The sequence below is a fragment of the Xiphophorus hellerii genome, chromosome 16 (assembly GCF_003331165.1).
Source record: "Xiphophorus hellerii strain 12219 chromosome 16, Xiphophorus_hellerii-4.1, whole genome shotgun sequence".
NCBI classification, from domain to species: domain Eukaryota; kingdom Metazoa; phylum Chordata; class Actinopteri; order Cyprinodontiformes; family Poeciliidae; genus Xiphophorus; species Xiphophorus hellerii.
Window position 1 is genome coordinate 25,243,485 of NC_045687.1, and position 17,867 is coordinate 25,261,351.

General features: G+C 41.3%; 2 protein-coding genes across 4 annotated transcripts in view; both read right to left on the reverse strand.

The window, feature by feature from the left end:
* The window catches only part of hoxb3a (homeobox B3a), a 49,766-nt gene that overhangs the window by 28,686 nt on the left and 3,213 nt on the right, over positions 1–17,867 (reverse strand). Inside the window, exons 1-3 of one of the 3 annotated variants that reach the window (XM_032586979.1) lie at positions 13,205–15,206; positions 4,008–4,096; positions 2,978–3,346 (exon numbers count right to left, since the gene is read on the reverse strand). The gene's annotated coding sequence lies outside the window, so the exon portion shown is untranslated. Of the gene's footprint in view, positions 1–2,977; positions 3,347–4,007; positions 4,629–13,204; positions 15,207–17,867 lie in introns of those variants that run through there. The other 2 variants (XM_032586978.1, XM_032586977.1) reach the window with 2 other exon arrangements.
* Positions 4,743–11,495, reverse strand: hoxb4a (homeobox B4a). The gene is made up of 2 exons (XM_032586988.1): positions 8,031–11,495; positions 4,743–6,658 (listed from the first exon to the last, which is right to left on the reverse strand). Exons 1-2 carry the CDS (start codon positions 8,488–8,490, stop codon positions 6,357–6,359), a joined length of 762 nt encoding a protein of 253 aa, XP_032442879.1. The 5' UTR covers positions 8,491–11,495; the 3' UTR covers positions 4,743–6,356.

Sequence of the window (17,867 nt, forward strand, 5' to 3'; positions counted from 1 at the left end):
GAAATGAGCTGCTGTGATTTAATTAGGGTTTATTTTTCAGGTGTTTTGGGTGGCAGGTTCCTGATTTTGCCCCATAATTCTCTAAAATACCGCATTCATGACTCTGATCTAGAAATCGCGCTGTAGTGCAATGAACACACCTGAAATAAATACACGGCTCAGGTTCTGGAAGGTAAGAGCAGGTCAGCAGGATTAAAAGGTGCTTCGTGCTGAAACACAGGAAAGTTATAAAGTTATAAAGTTATAAAGTTATAAAGTATACAGTCTTCAGTTATATACGGGGATCTGGTGAGGAATTACTTAGTTATATCAGCTGACTTTTTAAACTCCTTAATCACTTAGAAATATTGACAAATAAAGAAAGCACAACAGCGCGTTCACTTCAAAGAAACTGTGCGCGCGCATGCTGCACTTGGCAGCCATTATCTGGCTCTGGCTTTTAAATACTTAATGAATGGTACACACAGATGCACACACACACACACACCCACACCCACACACACACACACACTACACTGTTGTTGCCATATATCTCCAGTGTAGACCTCCTCCTGCAGCTCGCGTGCCTGTACTGTGACCTCCACAGCTCTCTGCTCTCTCCAGAATAATAAATTTCTCTGACACCGCGGATGCAACGAGCCAAAGTGGAAAAAAAAAAATGTGCTGGCGATTTGTCTGATAATTAGCAAACCACTACGAGACTCTCTGGGCCAAAGATCAGTGTTCGTCCCAGCCTTGAATTCATAATGCCTACCTAGACCCCCATGTATTCCCTGTAGCTGTGTTCTCATTACTCTTAGGACAATTGGTGTGCGTCCTGTGAGTTCCTGCGGTCTGCAGCTTATTTCGAAAAGCTGCTGTTGAAACATCAGTCTCATCATTTGGACCAGATCAGACAGAGCGCGCACTCCCATCACCTGGCAGCTCACGTTCTGCCTCGTTCCTTCACGTAACAGTTAACTGAGATTTCTCTTGAAGTTTTTGGAGCTGATTGACTCCATTGCATGGATCCAATCATGCAATGTTTCTCTATTATTTTGATTTAGGTAAATTAACCTAAATCAAAATACGGATGAATCCATCCATCCATCCATCCATCCATCCATCCATCCATCCATCCATCCATCCGCTATCCTTATGAGTTCGCTAGGGGAGCTGGTGCCCATGTCTCCAGCGGCCAAAGGATGAGAGGTGGACTCAGTCTGGACAGATCTGGACAGTCCATCTCAGGGCTAACCTATGCTAATAAATCAATGTTATTTAAAATAAATCTGCTGCTGGTCTGGTGCCTTGCCTTAGTTGTTAACTGGCTGGGGACTGGTGTAGTTCTGTAAAACAAAGTACAGCATAAATAAAACTTTTTAAACCTCTCTTATAAAACCATGTTTTATAAGAGACTTTAACGGAGTGGAATAAGTGACTCTCCATTAAACTATCGTCCTTTAGAGTGTAACAAGGCGTATTAGAGGGTCAGGAAGACTGTTCCTCCTGCGAATCTGTTATCCTCAGTCATCTAAGTGATCATCTGAAACTTATAGCATGCATTTACAGTGTCTCATCCATGTGAATATATTATGTCTGTCTGTCTGTCTGTCTGTCTGTCTGTCTGTCTGTCTGTCTGTCTGTCTGTCTGTCTGTCTGTCTGTCTGTCTGTCTGTCTGTCTGTCTGTCTGTCTGTCTTCTTGCGTGTGGGCGGAAAGATGCCACGGTCAGCCTGGGTTCCAGTGCTCTGAACTTTGCCTGTTATGACAAACTGGCCTGAGGGCTCCAGAGGTCTGGGAATGTCCGAGGTTGCGGATGGTCCAACAGTCTGGTGAGGTCAAGGGGGACCAGGAGAGGCGGGGGTAGGTAGGCTGTGCGTGCGGGGGAGGTAAGGTAGGAATGGGACAGGGGGGTAACCGCGGGTCAGCCACTGGCTTCAGAGCTCGTGGACCTCATCGGTCAGGAAAACGTGTCCCCTGGTTGAACCTTTACCGGCCGCTGTTACTGTCACTGCACGATCATTGATGTTTTTCTTCCCATACCTCACGTTTTCACGATCTTCTTCTGTTTTGCGTTCACCGCTGATATTTCTACAGTTCGTTTCTCTTTTCTTTGTGTAGCACAGCCTGCGAGCTCCGCAGAGAACCGTTTTGCTTTGTTTTTTCCCCTAAGATTGATTTGTGAAGAGGTCAGGCAGCAGTGAGTGTGCTGATAAACAGAAAGTCTGAAAGCTCACAGCAGTCAAATCATTTGGGAAGGCTTATAGATCCTTTGTTTTCCAGCTAAATTGGTTTTAACGTGCAGCCGTACGAGTTTCCATTAACAGAGCCGCTGCATTACTTTAATTGTCGCGCTTCCCATTTTAGCCTTTATCCAACTGAACTTAGATATATTCTCAGCAAATCGGGGACCAGTTTGCACCTTTTGGGGGAAAACACAAACTAAAAATGCACAACTATGAATTAAGATTATCAGCATCAGGGTCATGTGGGTTCAAGACAAACCCAAACAACCACACAAGGCTCAGACTGTCTCTGTGACTGATTCTGGCAGCAGTTTTAAGTGACTTGTTTCTGCATTCAACAACCTACATGAACCAAATCACGGCTCTTGGTTCAAATGAATATGAACAATTCCTAACAATGGAGTATTCATGTGAACAAACGTGAAGAAACAAATGACAGAGCTTCACATAGTATGTGGTACAAACAAACCAGAAAGACGAAACACATCAACAGGCTCATGGGTAAAACTACATAACGCACCACAGATACCGCTAGCTCTCATTGGCACACACAAAACCTCCAATCCATCTACCCCCGACTCATATATACATAAACATTGCGCTACAAATCAAAGGCCCTCCAGGGCAGAGAGGCATTCTGATTTCACCAAACGCTCACAGGACAAGTGAAACTGGAAAACGCCTCAGACTTGGAGAAGCGGGATGCCCAGAGACAGAAAAGCCTCTATGAACTCCCCCCATGTCTCTTACCTTTGTCACAACTTCCAATAAACTCAAGGCCATCTTCCGCTCGCTGTGAGGACTCCTGACTGTTTCCTTTCGGGGCTTCAGTTCTTAGCACTAAGAAACAAAACAGTTTATATCATTTTATAGGAAGACAGGCCATTTGTGGGTTGTAAAAATAGTTTGCTGATGATTGGCAAGAGGAGGTGTTGTGTGCGTGTGTGTGTGGGTGTGTGTGTGCGTGCGCACGCTTGTGTGTGTGCAGGGGAAGGAGCTGTGAAGAGGGTGGGGGTGTCAATCCTCCATGTGTCTTGCAAGACGTCTCCTTTTTTTTCCTGTGTCTATGTGCTCTTTGCCCTCCCTCACTCCTGGAGTAAGGGGTCTTGTGTAGAACTGCTGAATGACAATAGAAGAAGAAGAAGAAGCGTTTAAAGAAGAGCAAATGATTAATGATTGGTTCTTGAATAATTCTTGCATTTTTCTTGCGGAGCTGTCCCTTCTGCCTTGGCCAGTACATAATGGCGAGAGACGATCTTACAGATGGTGTGTGTGAGCATCCATTCAGAGAAATAGCAAACGGCAAAGTCCCTCATAATGGTTTAATAATAATAATAATAATAATAATAATAATAATAATAATAATAATTATTATTATTATTATTATTATTATTAGATATATAATATATCTGTTATATTTGTATATAACACCCACACACACCCACACCCACACACACACACACACACACACACACATATATATATATATATATATATATATATATATATATATATATATATATATATATATATATATATATATATACAACAACCGGACAGATTTGCAGGAGGAATTTATATGGCAAGTTGTTCAGGGAGAAATCAGCCAACAGAGTATCTTGGAGTCTTCTTTGTGCACGAATGGACCAATTTGTGGGGCACAGTTTTTAGTTTAAAGTTCATCGAGAGGAATGCTATTTTCTCGTTCCCCTCTTCTTGTTCCCTATTTTTCGATACCTGCTCAAAGAAAAGAAAATGAAAATTAATACGAGAGCCGCACCTCCCAAAAGAAGCCATTCGTCTTGTTGATTATCTATTTGGTTGTCAAGGCTTGAGCTATTGCGCCGGCCCACTCCCTTTCCGTAATATCTAAAAGAAAGAAGGAAAGAAAGAAAGAAAACACATGTGCACATAATGCTGGTCAAAATATAGATTGGTGAGAAAAATGTATGAAATTTAAACTTGTTTTAGGGTTAAAGTATCAGATTTTTTATCTTTAAAGCTGGGGGTCTTTGGGAGATGGGGTGAGTGGGGGAGGGAGCTGCACAATCTTTATAGGACCGATGCAAGCAGCGCATCTGAGCTGCCGTTAAATTAAGGAGAGAAACGGAAGGACGGCTTGTGATTTAAAACGAGATTACAGGACGTAATGTACCAGGATCACTCCTGGCCGGGACAGATTAATCATCGCAGCCTCGTGATTTCTGAAGACAGCTTTCCGTGGCTTTGTAGGCAAAACCAACACCGAGATAATATGTTATTATTTATTGTGTGTCAAGTTCTTCTTCCAGCTGTAAATCCTGATGGAGGGACAAATCCACAGACACCACAAAGGAAAATGAAAAAATAAATTATAATTTTCCAAAAGAGTTAGATCAGTTAGAGAAAGAATATTTTAAATCCTATTTGACAATGAGGAGAAAACCTTTAAAATACATTAGTTGTTCATATCGTTTTGTAAAAACAGGTGGAACAGTATTTAATTAAAAATAAAAATAGAAAAACACTAGAAATATTACACGTTCAGTCATTTATTTATATTTTTGGGCTATTTACAAAAAAACTTGACACTAAGGAAAGTGAGAAAGGAACATATAGATTTCCGGGAGGCAACACAGGTTCAACAAATACTATCATTGCGGCTGTGGCACTTGGATTATAACGAAAACAATATCATTAAAAAAATGTTGCAAATTCAGAACGGATAAATAAAACAAACAAAAAAAAAACAATCAGACACTTTAGAAAAAGGAATAGGATTCAATTAACAGAAAAACACGAAATGACGAACAAAAAGAAAGAGAAATCACTTTTTCTTGCCCAATTATCGCCGTGTATCTTAAAACCTCCATCATTTGCAAACAGTTTCATTCCAACATAGAACAAAAGAATAGAGCTTTTGTTGGAAGAAAAAATATACCTCTTCATGTCAGTAAAAGCTTGAAAACCTGTCACTTCATCAACGAGCAAGCGACAACATGATATCATAAAACATATTTATATTCATATATATTTACACGTGAGGTAATAAGTAATACATTATTTAGTGCTGTGTTTTGTACTATTTGTACGATTTTGGTGTGATCATTAATGTCCAGTGGGAAAGGTTTGACCGCATCCATGTTTCATAAGTGCTGGAAAATAATTCTATATCTCTGCAGCCTTAGTAACATACGAACATGAGCCACTTAAACCTTCCGCATCACTCGCAGCAATGTCAACGCAGAGAACCGCTTTACAATCAATACTGACTTCAAAAATAGCTCTAATAACATGTTCAAAAGCTATATTCTGCCCTCAAGAACTAAAGGAAAGCCGAGTTCAAACTGTAGCAGCTAACAATCAGACCGGCGGGTCCAGGTTCTGTTTGAGTGCTGCTGGTACGAGCGTGGCTACATGATGCTTTCTACTGCTTTTTATGCATATTTGTGTGTGTGTGGGTGTGTGTGTGTGGGTGTGTGGGTGTGTGTGTGTGTGGAGGTGGAGTGGGGGCTATGGAAGAAACGACAGTTCCATTTTTTACAAGTGTGTGAGGGGGTAGTGGTCTGAGAGGGCGGGGTTATGGGCAGAGCCGCGCGGTTCACCCCTTCGCTTTGTACCCCACACAGAAAACATAAAGAATGGCTCTCAGGTTTGGTGTGATTAAACATAGAAGCTAGGATGTTCTCAAAAGAAAAAAAAGCTAAAGGAAAGCGTGTTAAAAGCACACACACACACACCGCTCTAAGCAAAATATGGTAGGTGGGTGGCTCTGTCTAGACGGCAGAAGTACATTTAAAGAGGAGAAAAAGTACAGAGGAGCTGTTAGGATTCACGGAAATCTATTCGACGAACTGTGTAGCTCTGTGTTTTTAATTCTAACACATGCATCCCTTTTGGATTCTTTAAGTCAGATTTCACAACCAGACCTCCCATAAAACCCCCACACACAAAGTCACAGGTTTGTTACGGAGCAGTCCGGGCCCTGTGGTCTGCCACGAGTGGAGTTGGTCCTCATTTCAAACGTTAAGTTTCTACTCTGGTCCAAAGTGCACATTCCGGAGGGTTTGTTTCACCACATCTTCAGCCTCCAGTATGAAAACGGGAGAATACGGACGGGCACCACATTGCCACAGCTCAAAGAGCCGTGCTATAGAGGTCCGGAAGAGCGGTTCTGAGACGCGGACACAGTCTGAGAGCTTGTGATGCTGTTAGTCCCGGAGCGGACTTTCGTGTTGGGCAGCTTGTGGTCCTTCTTCCATTTCATCCTCCGGTTCTGGAACCAGATCTTTATCTGCCGCTCTGACAGACACAAAGTGTGCGCAATCTCCACTCTACGCCTGCGTGTCAGATAGCGGTTGTAGTGGAACTCCTTCTCTAGCTCCAGAACCTGTTGGCGCGTATAGGCCGTCCGAGAGCGTTTAGGTTCTCCACCAGAGTAGCTGGAATTTACTGTGGAAGAACAAAGGGACGAGGCATTAAAAAGCCAAAAATAAATAAATAAATAAATAAATAAATAAATAAATAAATAAATAAATAAATAAATAAAGTTAGAAGATAGTAAACAAATCAGGCACACGTAAATTGTTGAGAAACGAACAAGATATTTGCAGCAATATTTAACTGGAGTATTGTTGTTAAAAATAAATGAAGTGGTCTAAGAGACAGAAAGAAAACAACAGTGACACGTTCATGTAATGCTTGAAGAAGCGATTTTTTTTTTTGTGGTTTGTGTTGTTTCGCATGATCTGGTTGCCCACATGTTGAGGGACATGCAGATGTTGCCAGGAGACGCGCCGGGCCCGAGGCAGTGACACTCCACATCCAGATGGCGTTGTGTGAGCGCCTGTCTTGCGCGCAGACGCAGTGGACGTTTAATGGTATTTTGTGTCGACTTGTTTAAAAATAAAATAACTTTGTCTGCAACATAAATCAGTCACCCGGAGCTAATACACATTATTTTAGGTGATTTCGTGAGCAAGTGGCACAAACAGGAAGTGTGGATGCTGTTCTTCTCTTTGTTTTCTAGCTAGTGAAAAACAAAGGCGGTGGTTTTGGTGGAGGCGGGGAGAGGAGTGGTGGAGCAGCAGGCATGATGACACAGAATCACTGACTAAGTAATGATTCGACAAATCTGAAAAATTACAGACATCTGTATGCAATGTGATGCGGTGGATTTCTGTCGTTCTGACTGTAAAAAACGGAATCGATTATTTGTAGGACAACAAAAAATAAAAAAACGAATCAAAGGTCTCGTTCGTTCTTCGCAAATATAAGGAATGAACTCATTCTTGTGACTTTGCAAAGCTGATGATACGGATGATGAAGGCTTCGCTTGCAACGCAATAGGCTGCAGCCTGCAGAGAGAATCCACACCAGACTGGAGCTATTCGCTTTCACATTAGTGTTTTACGACCGACTCTATAAACATGAATATTTCATCTGTCATAAAACTTTCCTTTCCTTGGAACAACGAGAGGAACGGAAGGTTGGAGTCCACCGTTTATAAAGCCGCACCACTTAAAGTCGAATTACCAGCGCATAAAAGCTAACTTATGGGCTCGCTCTGGGTTGTCATAAGGCAGAGCAGCCTGAGATCAGACTTCACAAGACACCACAGCTGAGAGGTGTAATAAAAATTTATGGCGGGTGTAATTATATTGACCCTGCAAACAGAGGACCGTAAATCTCAACCCTGCAGCGAGCCCTCTCTGCTGCTAACGGAACATGGGTTCCGACCGTGGACACCAAGCTTTACGCATAGCCAGATCTCCGCTGCAGACAGTGGAAGAGAGAGGGGATAAAGTTCCCGTGCAGCTCTTACCGATGTTTACATGCACCTTCTTCATCCACGGATACACCACCGGGTCCTTCCGGCTGCTGGCGGGGGAAGAAGCGCTTTGGCTGCGAGGCGTTTGACCGCAGGGTGGAGGTGGAGGCGGGCTCGGTGTTACCGAGTCACAGCGGTGGCTCTGCTCCGACACAGGGGTGGTGTGCAGCCCGGTGGGGAGAACAGTGGGACCCTGGGGGGACGTCACTTCTGAAGCGGGTTGTGGTGCACGCTGGCACGGCGTGTACGGCGGCTCGAGTCGGTGTTGGTGATGAGCCGGGTTGTGCTCATTGTGGTAGACAGAGTCTGGCCGGAAAGCGGCAGGGTCCTGCCTCTGGGAGCCGTAATAGTCCGGGGAGTGACTGGGCAAATAGTCGCTTTGTGAGTATTCCTCGCAGGGTGGGAACTTCGGATCCACATAGTTGGAGTTGATCAAATAGGAGCTCATGGCCATTAATTTCAGTCTTTTTCTGAAATTGCACCGGCTTGAAATGAAATATAACTAAAATTTATATGTCATCCCTTTAGTCTTCGGTTATTCCTGTTCACTTAAACCCTCCTTCTTTTCTGTCAAGTGAACAAAGTTGGGATTCCACGTGACGGAAAGCAGCCAATTGCACGCCTCTTGGACGGACCCCCGGATAAGGAAATGGAATTAAACATACACTCCGCTCTCGCACGCGCAAGATCATATGACCTCAGTTTTTGATTAGACGCTCTCCCTTTAAGCCTCAATCATTTCCCCTGCTGGCTCCGCGAACCGGTCTGCTCATATTACCAGACCCGGAGCTTGTGAAAGAGGAAGAATCTCAGACCAAAAGCCCAAACAAAAACAAACAAACAAACAAACAAACAAAAAACGCCGATGTTCTTACAACGATTAAAAAAGAGCGACATCTTATTCCTCACAGTGATCTTCTGTCGCTTTTTCTTCTTTTAAGTGCCTAACTAACCAATTCAAGCAGAAAATAAAATACAATAAAACAAGTAGCGGGGGAAATGACTCTGGGGAGTTAATGGCGCCTGCACCTCCCTCTGTGTACATACAGGGTGTGTGCAGAGGCTGTTTGCCAACTTTCTTCCCCCTTCTTCTTCTCATACTCCGCTAATACCGGGGAGTGGGAGAGTGGCCTGGCCGGCTCCTGCACCGCCACCCAGTAGCAGCGTCAGAGATTAATCTGGCGTGTTTAGGATCGATAGAAAATTCATCAAGTAATTCAGGTTCAGCGGCCTCCTAAATCACCAGAAAACCTTTGCATGAGGAACGAGAGTTCAGCATCGGTGTCATTCTTTTAAAACGCGGTTCCACCAGGCACCCAGCCAACAATCAGCCAAACCTCACTTACTGATTCAGTCAGTTATATATATATATATATACCTTGCATGAAAAATATTGGAATTAGCTCCGATGACTCCAAACCTCCACGTGTTTTTCTGAGCTTTATACAATCCAGAGACCGTCAAGGTTTAGTTTTCTCCCCTCCGGTGTCAACAGCCTCCCATCTCAGCCAAGTACAACACCCCACCAAACACACACAATAAATAGAAATTAAGCATAGCTCATGTTTAATCACAATGTCTATTTATTAAAGTAAAATATGTGTACACAACATACTGCCGATTAAAAGTGAGGACGCTGAGTGGACACACATAAACACCCTCAGCCCATATAAAATCATTTGCTTCTAAAATAGAAATAAAAAAACAAATATCCATCCATTTTCTGTTCACCCTTGTCCCTAATGGGGTCGGGAGGGTTGCTGGTGCCTAAAATAAATAAATAAATGACAGAATAGCAAACTATCCCTTCGTCATACTTTTAAACAAGAAGTAAACAGAACCAAATCAGCTGCTGTATATTTTAGTTATCTAAAATTCCAAATTATTCCAAATTCTCCGTTAAAAGCAAAGTATATTTAGCCCCAAAATATTCTTACTCTATTGTCAAAGCTAACAATGGAAAGAGGCCTAATGATTTTTAGAGTTTCACTTTGATTTTGCAAGCATATTCGAACAGGAAGCAGCAGCTTGCAGGTCGTCCAGGGTCACGGTAGCAATGGTGAATCCGTCGTGTGTAAATCCACTATATACTCCCCTAGAAGCGAATTTGTGATGCTGTTAGACATTTGGACACAAATCCGGATCTACAGGGTAGATATAGAAGACATCGACTCTGTAAAGGTGAAACTTGTATTGTTTTTATAATTTCTGATTTCTCTTCTCTACGTCTGTCATTGACACCAGAGCACGGGACAGCTCTGGTGGAATTTTAACGCTGTTCTAACTTCCTGCAGCTTGAGGCCGTACAATAAGAGCGAGCAGCTATTTGAACATGTTCCTTTTTTTGTATTTTTTGCTCTGGTGAGAAGAGGAGGAGAGCAGGCTGCACAGAATGCTTCAGAACTACTTTGTAAAAATTTTCCAAAGCTATAAATATAACTGATATGAATACATTTAATTTGGTGGGAAGAAGGTATTATTGGATTTTTTTTACTGGTTATTTAACTGGAATTATCTATGATTTATTTAATAATATATAGGATGTTATTAATTGTTCAAACGAATGAATTTTGAGAAGCATGACGAAATGTTTCATTGTTTAAATTACATGTACTAATGTAAAATATTTTTAGCAGATGACACGACAGGCTTATTAAATACGTATTTCATATATGCTACGAGACGTTGCTATTTAAAAATAATATTATTGATAATTTGAGTCTGGAAGGAAATTTAGGCCTTTATCAGTCTGGTTTTGTTTTTTGTTTTTTTTCCTTTTGAAAATCTATAACTTCCTTACTAATACGTAGGATGTAGTCTTTCCATTAAAAATGTAATGTGATACAAATATAATGTACATTTATTCAGGCTATTCCTAATCATATTATGCAGTAATTTGGTTAAGGTTACATATGTAACGAATCAAAAATTGCTGAGTCAGAAAAGAATAACTTGGCTCCTGCCATAGCGGCCGCTCTTAAAGAATGAACGCATTTTCTTGAAAGAAAAGACAAATCACTTGGCACGAAGATAAACTGTAATATCAAAATTGTCCTGAAAGATCGGCCTGGAGAATGGATGGAGCAGAGAGTAAATGGATAAATACCGCTCCGGCGCAGTAAATGCTGTCTGTCTTGCGAACTCTGATGTAACTGAATTAAAAAGCGATTTTAGGATTTGTTCTTTAAAAAGGCATGTAATGCATAATTGGTTAGTTTATTCTATCTTTCTTTCTTTCTTTCTTTCTTTCTTTCTTTCTTTCTTTCTTTCTTTCTTTCTTTCTTTCTTTTACTCCAAGTGTTATTTATTTAATATAAGAGGAACGTGGTGAATTTCATACATTAGTCGTTTCGTCCTGTGCTTTCCATATAATTAATATCTTGTGTTTTTCTACTCTGTACATCGATTTGGTGACACGAACAGTTGCTCCAAGCTGCGTGCGATGCTGCTAGATGTTTCCTCAAAAGTTGTTGATAAATCACCAGAGCAAACAACATGTGGATTGTTGAAATGGGAAGGAGTAAAATCTACTGCTTTCTATTCTATTCTATTCTATTCTATTCTATTCTATTCTATTCTATTCTATTCTATTCTATTCTATTCTATTCTATTCTATGTGCTCATATTTCTTTCACCTTGACCCTCAGTCGAGGGTCATTCCAGGTATCGATCAAGTTATGTTATTATAATATGAACGGTAATAGTGATTTGTCATTGTGCACGGGAGCATTTATTTTCATAGCTAGTACTCTGTCCATCATGAGTGAAAAAATAAAATAATCTATACTCTAGTTAAATTGTGTAATTCAAGAAGAACGTCGATATTTCTTCGGGACAAAGCAAAAGGCAACATTTTCAAAATGGCCAGAGGCCTATGCATATGTCTTTTAATAAGAAAAAAAGAAAAAACAAGATAAAAAACTGACAATGATAGCAATGCAAAGAAAAACCCATTTAATAATGTGTTTGTTTGAAAAACGTAAATATCTATATGAACGAAGGAATTTTTAAGACATTATTGAGGGCCGCAACGAGGAAATGAATCAGAGCATATTGAAGGGTTAAAGGAGCCATTATCTGCAGCCCGTGGTCTTGTCAATGTTTTGAAATATTACGAATGTGAAAAAGCTGCAGAAACAATGAAGAAGTGGAGAAATGTTACTCTCTCCCATTGTGCAGTTTGAAAAATAAACCCTGCTCAGCTCGGTGGTTATTGTTATGTAAAATAAGGAAAAGGGGAAAAAAATGAAGAGCCGCAAACGCCTGACGCGACTTCAGAGTCCGAAGCTGAAAGCTGTGGAGCTGAAACCAGCAGCACTCCCACCATCACCACTGCGCCAACAGGAGAAAGAAAGAACAACCCGCGATTCAATGATCGAAATGTCGTTTTCACAAGACAAGCTGTCACTAAATTACAAGTCATGTTAACAACCACTGATGGATATATGAAAAAAAAAAATCATGTAAGCTATTTTACAAGAAGTTGTACTCTCACAAACATTTTCAGCGAACTGAGAAAAAATGAACAAAACCTTGTTAAAACTATCTATCTATCTATCTATCTATCTATCTATCTATCTATCTATCTATCTATCTATCTATCTATCTATCTATCTATCTATCTATCTATCTATCTATCTATCTATCTATCTATCTATCTATCTATCTATCTATCTATCTATCTATCTATCTATCTATCTATCTATCTATCTATCTATCTATCTATCTATCTATCTATCTATCTACAGCACAGTCTCCTCCTGGCTGAGCTGAAGTAAATAATTAACGCAGACATGGCACTAAAACGGAAATGGTTCTGGAAAACAGAAAGCAAATCCCCCTCAGCCTATAAGACAGAGACTCTGATCAATGAAAAGATGAATCAATAAAAAGGGAACTGGACTGAAAACAGACAGACCGAGGAGGAAGGGAGGTGGGTCTACACGTGATCTTCCTCTTCCTCTCAGCATGAGCAACGCACCTGCTGGACACACGCGCGCGCACGCCCACACACCACACACACACACACACACACACACACACACACACACACACCCACACACACACACACACAAAGCGAAATGTAACGAAGCAGCTCCTTCTTTCATGCAGCGTATTTTTGCTCCTTCCAGGCTACTCACTCACTCACTCACTCCGGGGAAGCTCACCTGCTTTCCTCCGTCGCTGCCACCGAATTGATCCATGTTTCTGGTCCTGGTTCTGCCCTGTCATGCAGGTTCTTTTTTGTTTTAATTTATGCTACCAACACAATCCTGGACGCCGTCATGTATTTCTGCGTAACAAGACGCGTTTTCCTTCAGTTGTCTCGACTTAAATCCGCGCTTCCACGCTCTGATCTTCCAGCATTGGGCTCTTCGGTGTGTTTTGTCTTAGACCATCTTCTAAATCAGTGATAGGTAATAACTAGGAGGCTGCCGTTTCAGAAGATTAGCTCCTTCACGCACGCTTCAGTACTCTTGGAAAACGAAAATATGACTCTTCGGCAGCATGCTTCACACGGTCCTCTAAGAGCGATTCTTAGATTTAACTGATTTAACGAAAATCTCCTAGGGGGAGGAAGGAACCCGCACAGCCGGACACATTCGCTACCGTCCCACGCCGTCGGTGCGGGAGGATCCGCAGAGATCAGCGCCTGGTGGAAAGTGGAGGCTTTGGGACAGAGGTAGACAGAGCAGAGCGGGGCTGCTGTGAAGACTGTGGTCTCTTTAAGGCTTTAAGTGTGCGGACTCAAGTTTTCAAATTAATCTGCCAGTTTGGCACACTCTTTGTTTAACGCGCGAGGCGTGACGCCCTGCGTCCCTGATCCACATTTTAATGTCGGTGAGACGAGATGACCTCCCGTTCACCCCGAGCAGAGCCAACCTCTCCCCTTTCCTTGTGCCTCACTCACCTCCTCTCTTTTCCACACCCTTTCTTTGACACGTCCACCTCTCTGCACTCCCTTCTGTCCCTCATCCTGTCTTTCTGTCATTTGCTTCCAGACCTTCCCTCTCCCGCTTTCTCTCTCATACCTAATTGAGTTGGAGTCATTACTCCAAGAAAAATGACCCATGGAAGTGAAGGTCTTTTCTTTTTTTCACAGGTTTTATTCTTTTCTTCCACAATCATTTGTCCTTTTTACTTTTGTCGTATAAATATAAATCACTCACCCATGAGCGGTAATACGTGAACGAATCGAAAGACTCGGGAGAAGGCTATTACAAATCAATCTGTTGTACGACTTCATTTTATCATCAGTAGTGAACTGCATGCCGACAATGCACAGAGCCAGGATTTGCTATATTGTCTTTAATGGAAGAATTATTGTCGGCGTAACTGGAACCATGTGTCCACACTTTATTCACGTAATTATATCAGTATTGCTTTAAATGTCACATTTCACCATTATTTTAGCCAAAAACAAACTAATGAAACACCCAGTGCTGTCTTTTTACTAACAGGACTACTCGGCCCAGCTTCCATTTTTTAACAAAAATGATGTAAAAGGGATATAATTTTTAATATTCCAACTTCACACATTTCACAAATATTTTAACAAAACATTGCCTTTAAAAAATATTCATACCATTTTAAACAGTCAATTGAAATGCATTGATTGCAACAGTTTTCACATTACAGTAATTAAATAATCTTATTCGTGACCAACGGGCTTTATGCACGTTTCGTCTGAATTTCGGATTCATCTTTTGCAGTGACTGGTTAAAGTGCAACATGCAGCAACACTGATCCGATTTCATCCAAGCAGTCACGTGGTCAGGGGTCAAGAGTATTTGTGAAGACCTGAACTACAGTCTTGGAATTCAGTTCTAAATTGTAACATTTAGTTCCAGGACGATCAGATTGAAATTTGGACTTTGGCTGGACTTCTCAATAAAATAATAATAATAAAATAATAAAAATAATGAGGGCAACAAATATGAAACTGGACGTGCATATTCACTGTCGTGCTATTCCACTGCAGTGCACCAGTGAAATAGCTGCTTTTGTTGGCAAGAGATTGCACCATACCATTTTGCCTAATGTTACCAGGCAACCTCTTTATTCTATAAAGGCTGTTAAGTAGTGGAACTTGTTTCTGATGATGTGAGAACCTGTAGCTCTCTGATCATTTAAAAAATGCAATACAAAAAAAAATACACACATATATATATATATACAGTATATATACTGTATATACATATATGTATATATATAATAACTGCTCAAATATGAAATAACTAAATGTATGAGTGAGAGAGAGCAAAAGAGTGTGTGCATACGTGTGTCAGTGATTAAATGTGTGTGTGTGTGTGTGTGTGTGTGTGTGTGTGGGTGTATTTTTGTATGTCTGTTTGCATGTGGTATGAAATGAAAGTTACCTGTGGTGATCAATTTTGTCCTGTTTTATTGTATTAAATATCTATTTTGTAACCAGTTCTTAACTAACTACATATGGAATAAGCTTATGCTATAATCAGGCACAACACATTTAATGATGACATTTATGTTTGAGCTGTCCCTTTTTAAAAGAGCCTTATTATTATATTTGTACACAATTAAGTCAAGTCAAGCTTATTTCCATAGCTACTTTCAGCAATAAGGTAGTCCAAAGTCTTTTTTCCATATAAAAATATCATTGAGTCATCAATTATGTATGAAACAAAGAATAAATGTTATATTTTGTCCAATGTCATCATCAAAATCATCAAGCAAATGCATCAAATACAGTATGTTGATCAATGTTCAACTTACTGCTAATCAAAGGCAACTCTGGATTTTTATTTTAGATCTAAAGGAACTCAGTGTTTCAGCTGTTTTGCAATTTTCTGGAAGTTTGTTCCAAATTTGTGGTGCATAGAAGCTGAATGCTGCTTCTCCATGTTTGGTTCTGGTTCTGGATGCAGAGCAGAACCAGAACCAGAAGACCTGAGAGGCAAAAATTACGGTAAGGCATAGTGTAAAACACCTCGCGTCACATATTGACGCGAAAGGGGTACCCTGCGCTTCAACATGTGACGAGGACGGACCGTCCCATGCGTCAATATATGACGAGTTGGGAGTGAGAATGGGTTGGGTCTGGAAGGTTGATGCACCAGCAGCAGAATTTGAATATATTGTGGTGCTAAAGTGTTCAGTGATTTTTAACCTAACAGTATCTTAAAGTCTGTTCTCTCAGTGAAGGACTGTAGCAAGGTGATGTTCTCTATCTTCCTGGTTTTAGTCAGAACTCCAGCAGCAGCGTTCTGGACCAGCTGCAGATGGATGATTGATTTGTTAGTCAGACCTGTGAATACACTACTGCAGTAATAAATGCAACTAAAGATAAACACCTTGATGAGTTTCTCAAGCTCTTGCTCATACATTAGTCCTCTATGCCTGAAGAGGTGATACAAGGTGAGTAACTTTGGGGTGGAGAAAAAGGAAAAATGCTGGGATTCTTTAGAATACAAATATGCATCAGAGCAGGGGCTTGATCATGCATAATAAATAAAAACACCAGTATATCTATACATGTTTCTAAGGACCATTTCTTGAAAATTAAGAATCACCCCATTCTAGTTTGAGTGGATCTAAAACAAATGTTGGCCAGTGTGAACAGGACATGCAGCCTAACACCTGTACCTGCCTGCATGTCACTGAACTCCCTCCCTCCGCCAGCCTCTCTCTCTGTCTCTCCTGTCTCGAACTGCATCAAGAGGAGCGGTTCTGCTTTTGTCACTAGGTTGGGAAGGAATGAAAGGTCAGGCCTTCACCTCTACTTCGCCTCCCTCTATTATTTCTGTCATGAGTAACGTAACCTCTCACTACCTCCGCTCCCCTGACTTCCCCTCCTCCTGTTTTTGCCTTTGACATAGTGCGAGTGGTGGAGAGTGGAGCGAGTTAGAGTGGTGAGGGTAGAACTACCACATGAGGGCGAACTTTTGACCCTTCAACTCTGAACTTTTTGCTGGTAGCCCCAGCAGCGAGTCATGCAGCCCTGCTGATAACAGCTCCCCCTTTTTCTTCACCAGGGGCAGGAAGACGGGAGTAGAGAGGAAACAATGATAGTAAAGGACAGACATTCACATGCTTTTCTAAACATCTACTTTTAAAAATTCTCAGCAAACTAAGATTGATCAACATGAAACACACTATTCACGAGCTTATGCGACTTTTTCCCTTCTAATTGGTGGCATTAGAGAAACACTGCCGTCGGACTTTGCAATTAATCGGTAAGCAGTACAAAAAAATAACAAAAGGTGCAGAAAGACAGCACGGGGCTTAAAGTTATTGCCAGCTGGCGGCTTAAAGGTATGAAGGGGGTGGCGGAGGGACTGGAGGGGTGGGGGCGGGGTATCATCCCACGCGGGTTGTGCTGTTTCCAGTTGTCCTCGTGGTCTGAAGCGAGCTCTGGTGGCGGTGAAGAAGAGCTGCATCTTGTAAGCAGTTTTTATATATATAATCATGTAGGAGACAAGGCACTACAGATCGTTGTCAAAACAAGCTGCTTCTCTCTCTGATAAAAAGTTTCCTATTAACACTATAAAGTCGACAACTGTGTGAAGCAGTAACCCATCCTCTGAGAACACGAGAACATGTTTTTTTCTGAAGCTTATGCAAAAATTAAATGCATCGACTTATATAAATATGTCTCATTAAATGGTCACATAAATAGATCAAAAGCCTTTTTATTTATTGTCAGACCTGATTGAATTGTTGTTGATAATGTTTACTCAGCCAGACAAGAGGAAGTTTGCTGTTTGTCTCACACCCTCCTGACATCTGATTCGGAAATAGAGGGCACTTCTGAAAGCAGCCAACTGTTAATACCTTTCCCCCATGTTAGTAGAA

Bases quoted from the DNA above. Each gene is read 5' to 3' on its own strand.
- hoxb4a (XM_032586988.1), bottom strand. From the start codon at position 8,490: ATGGCCATGAGCTCCTATTTGATCAACTCCAACTATGTGGATCCGAAG. The intron at 6,659-8,030 runs GTAAGAGCTGCA...GTTCTTCCACAG, and splicing joins GAAGGTGCATGTAAACATCG to TAAATTCCAGCTACTCTGGT.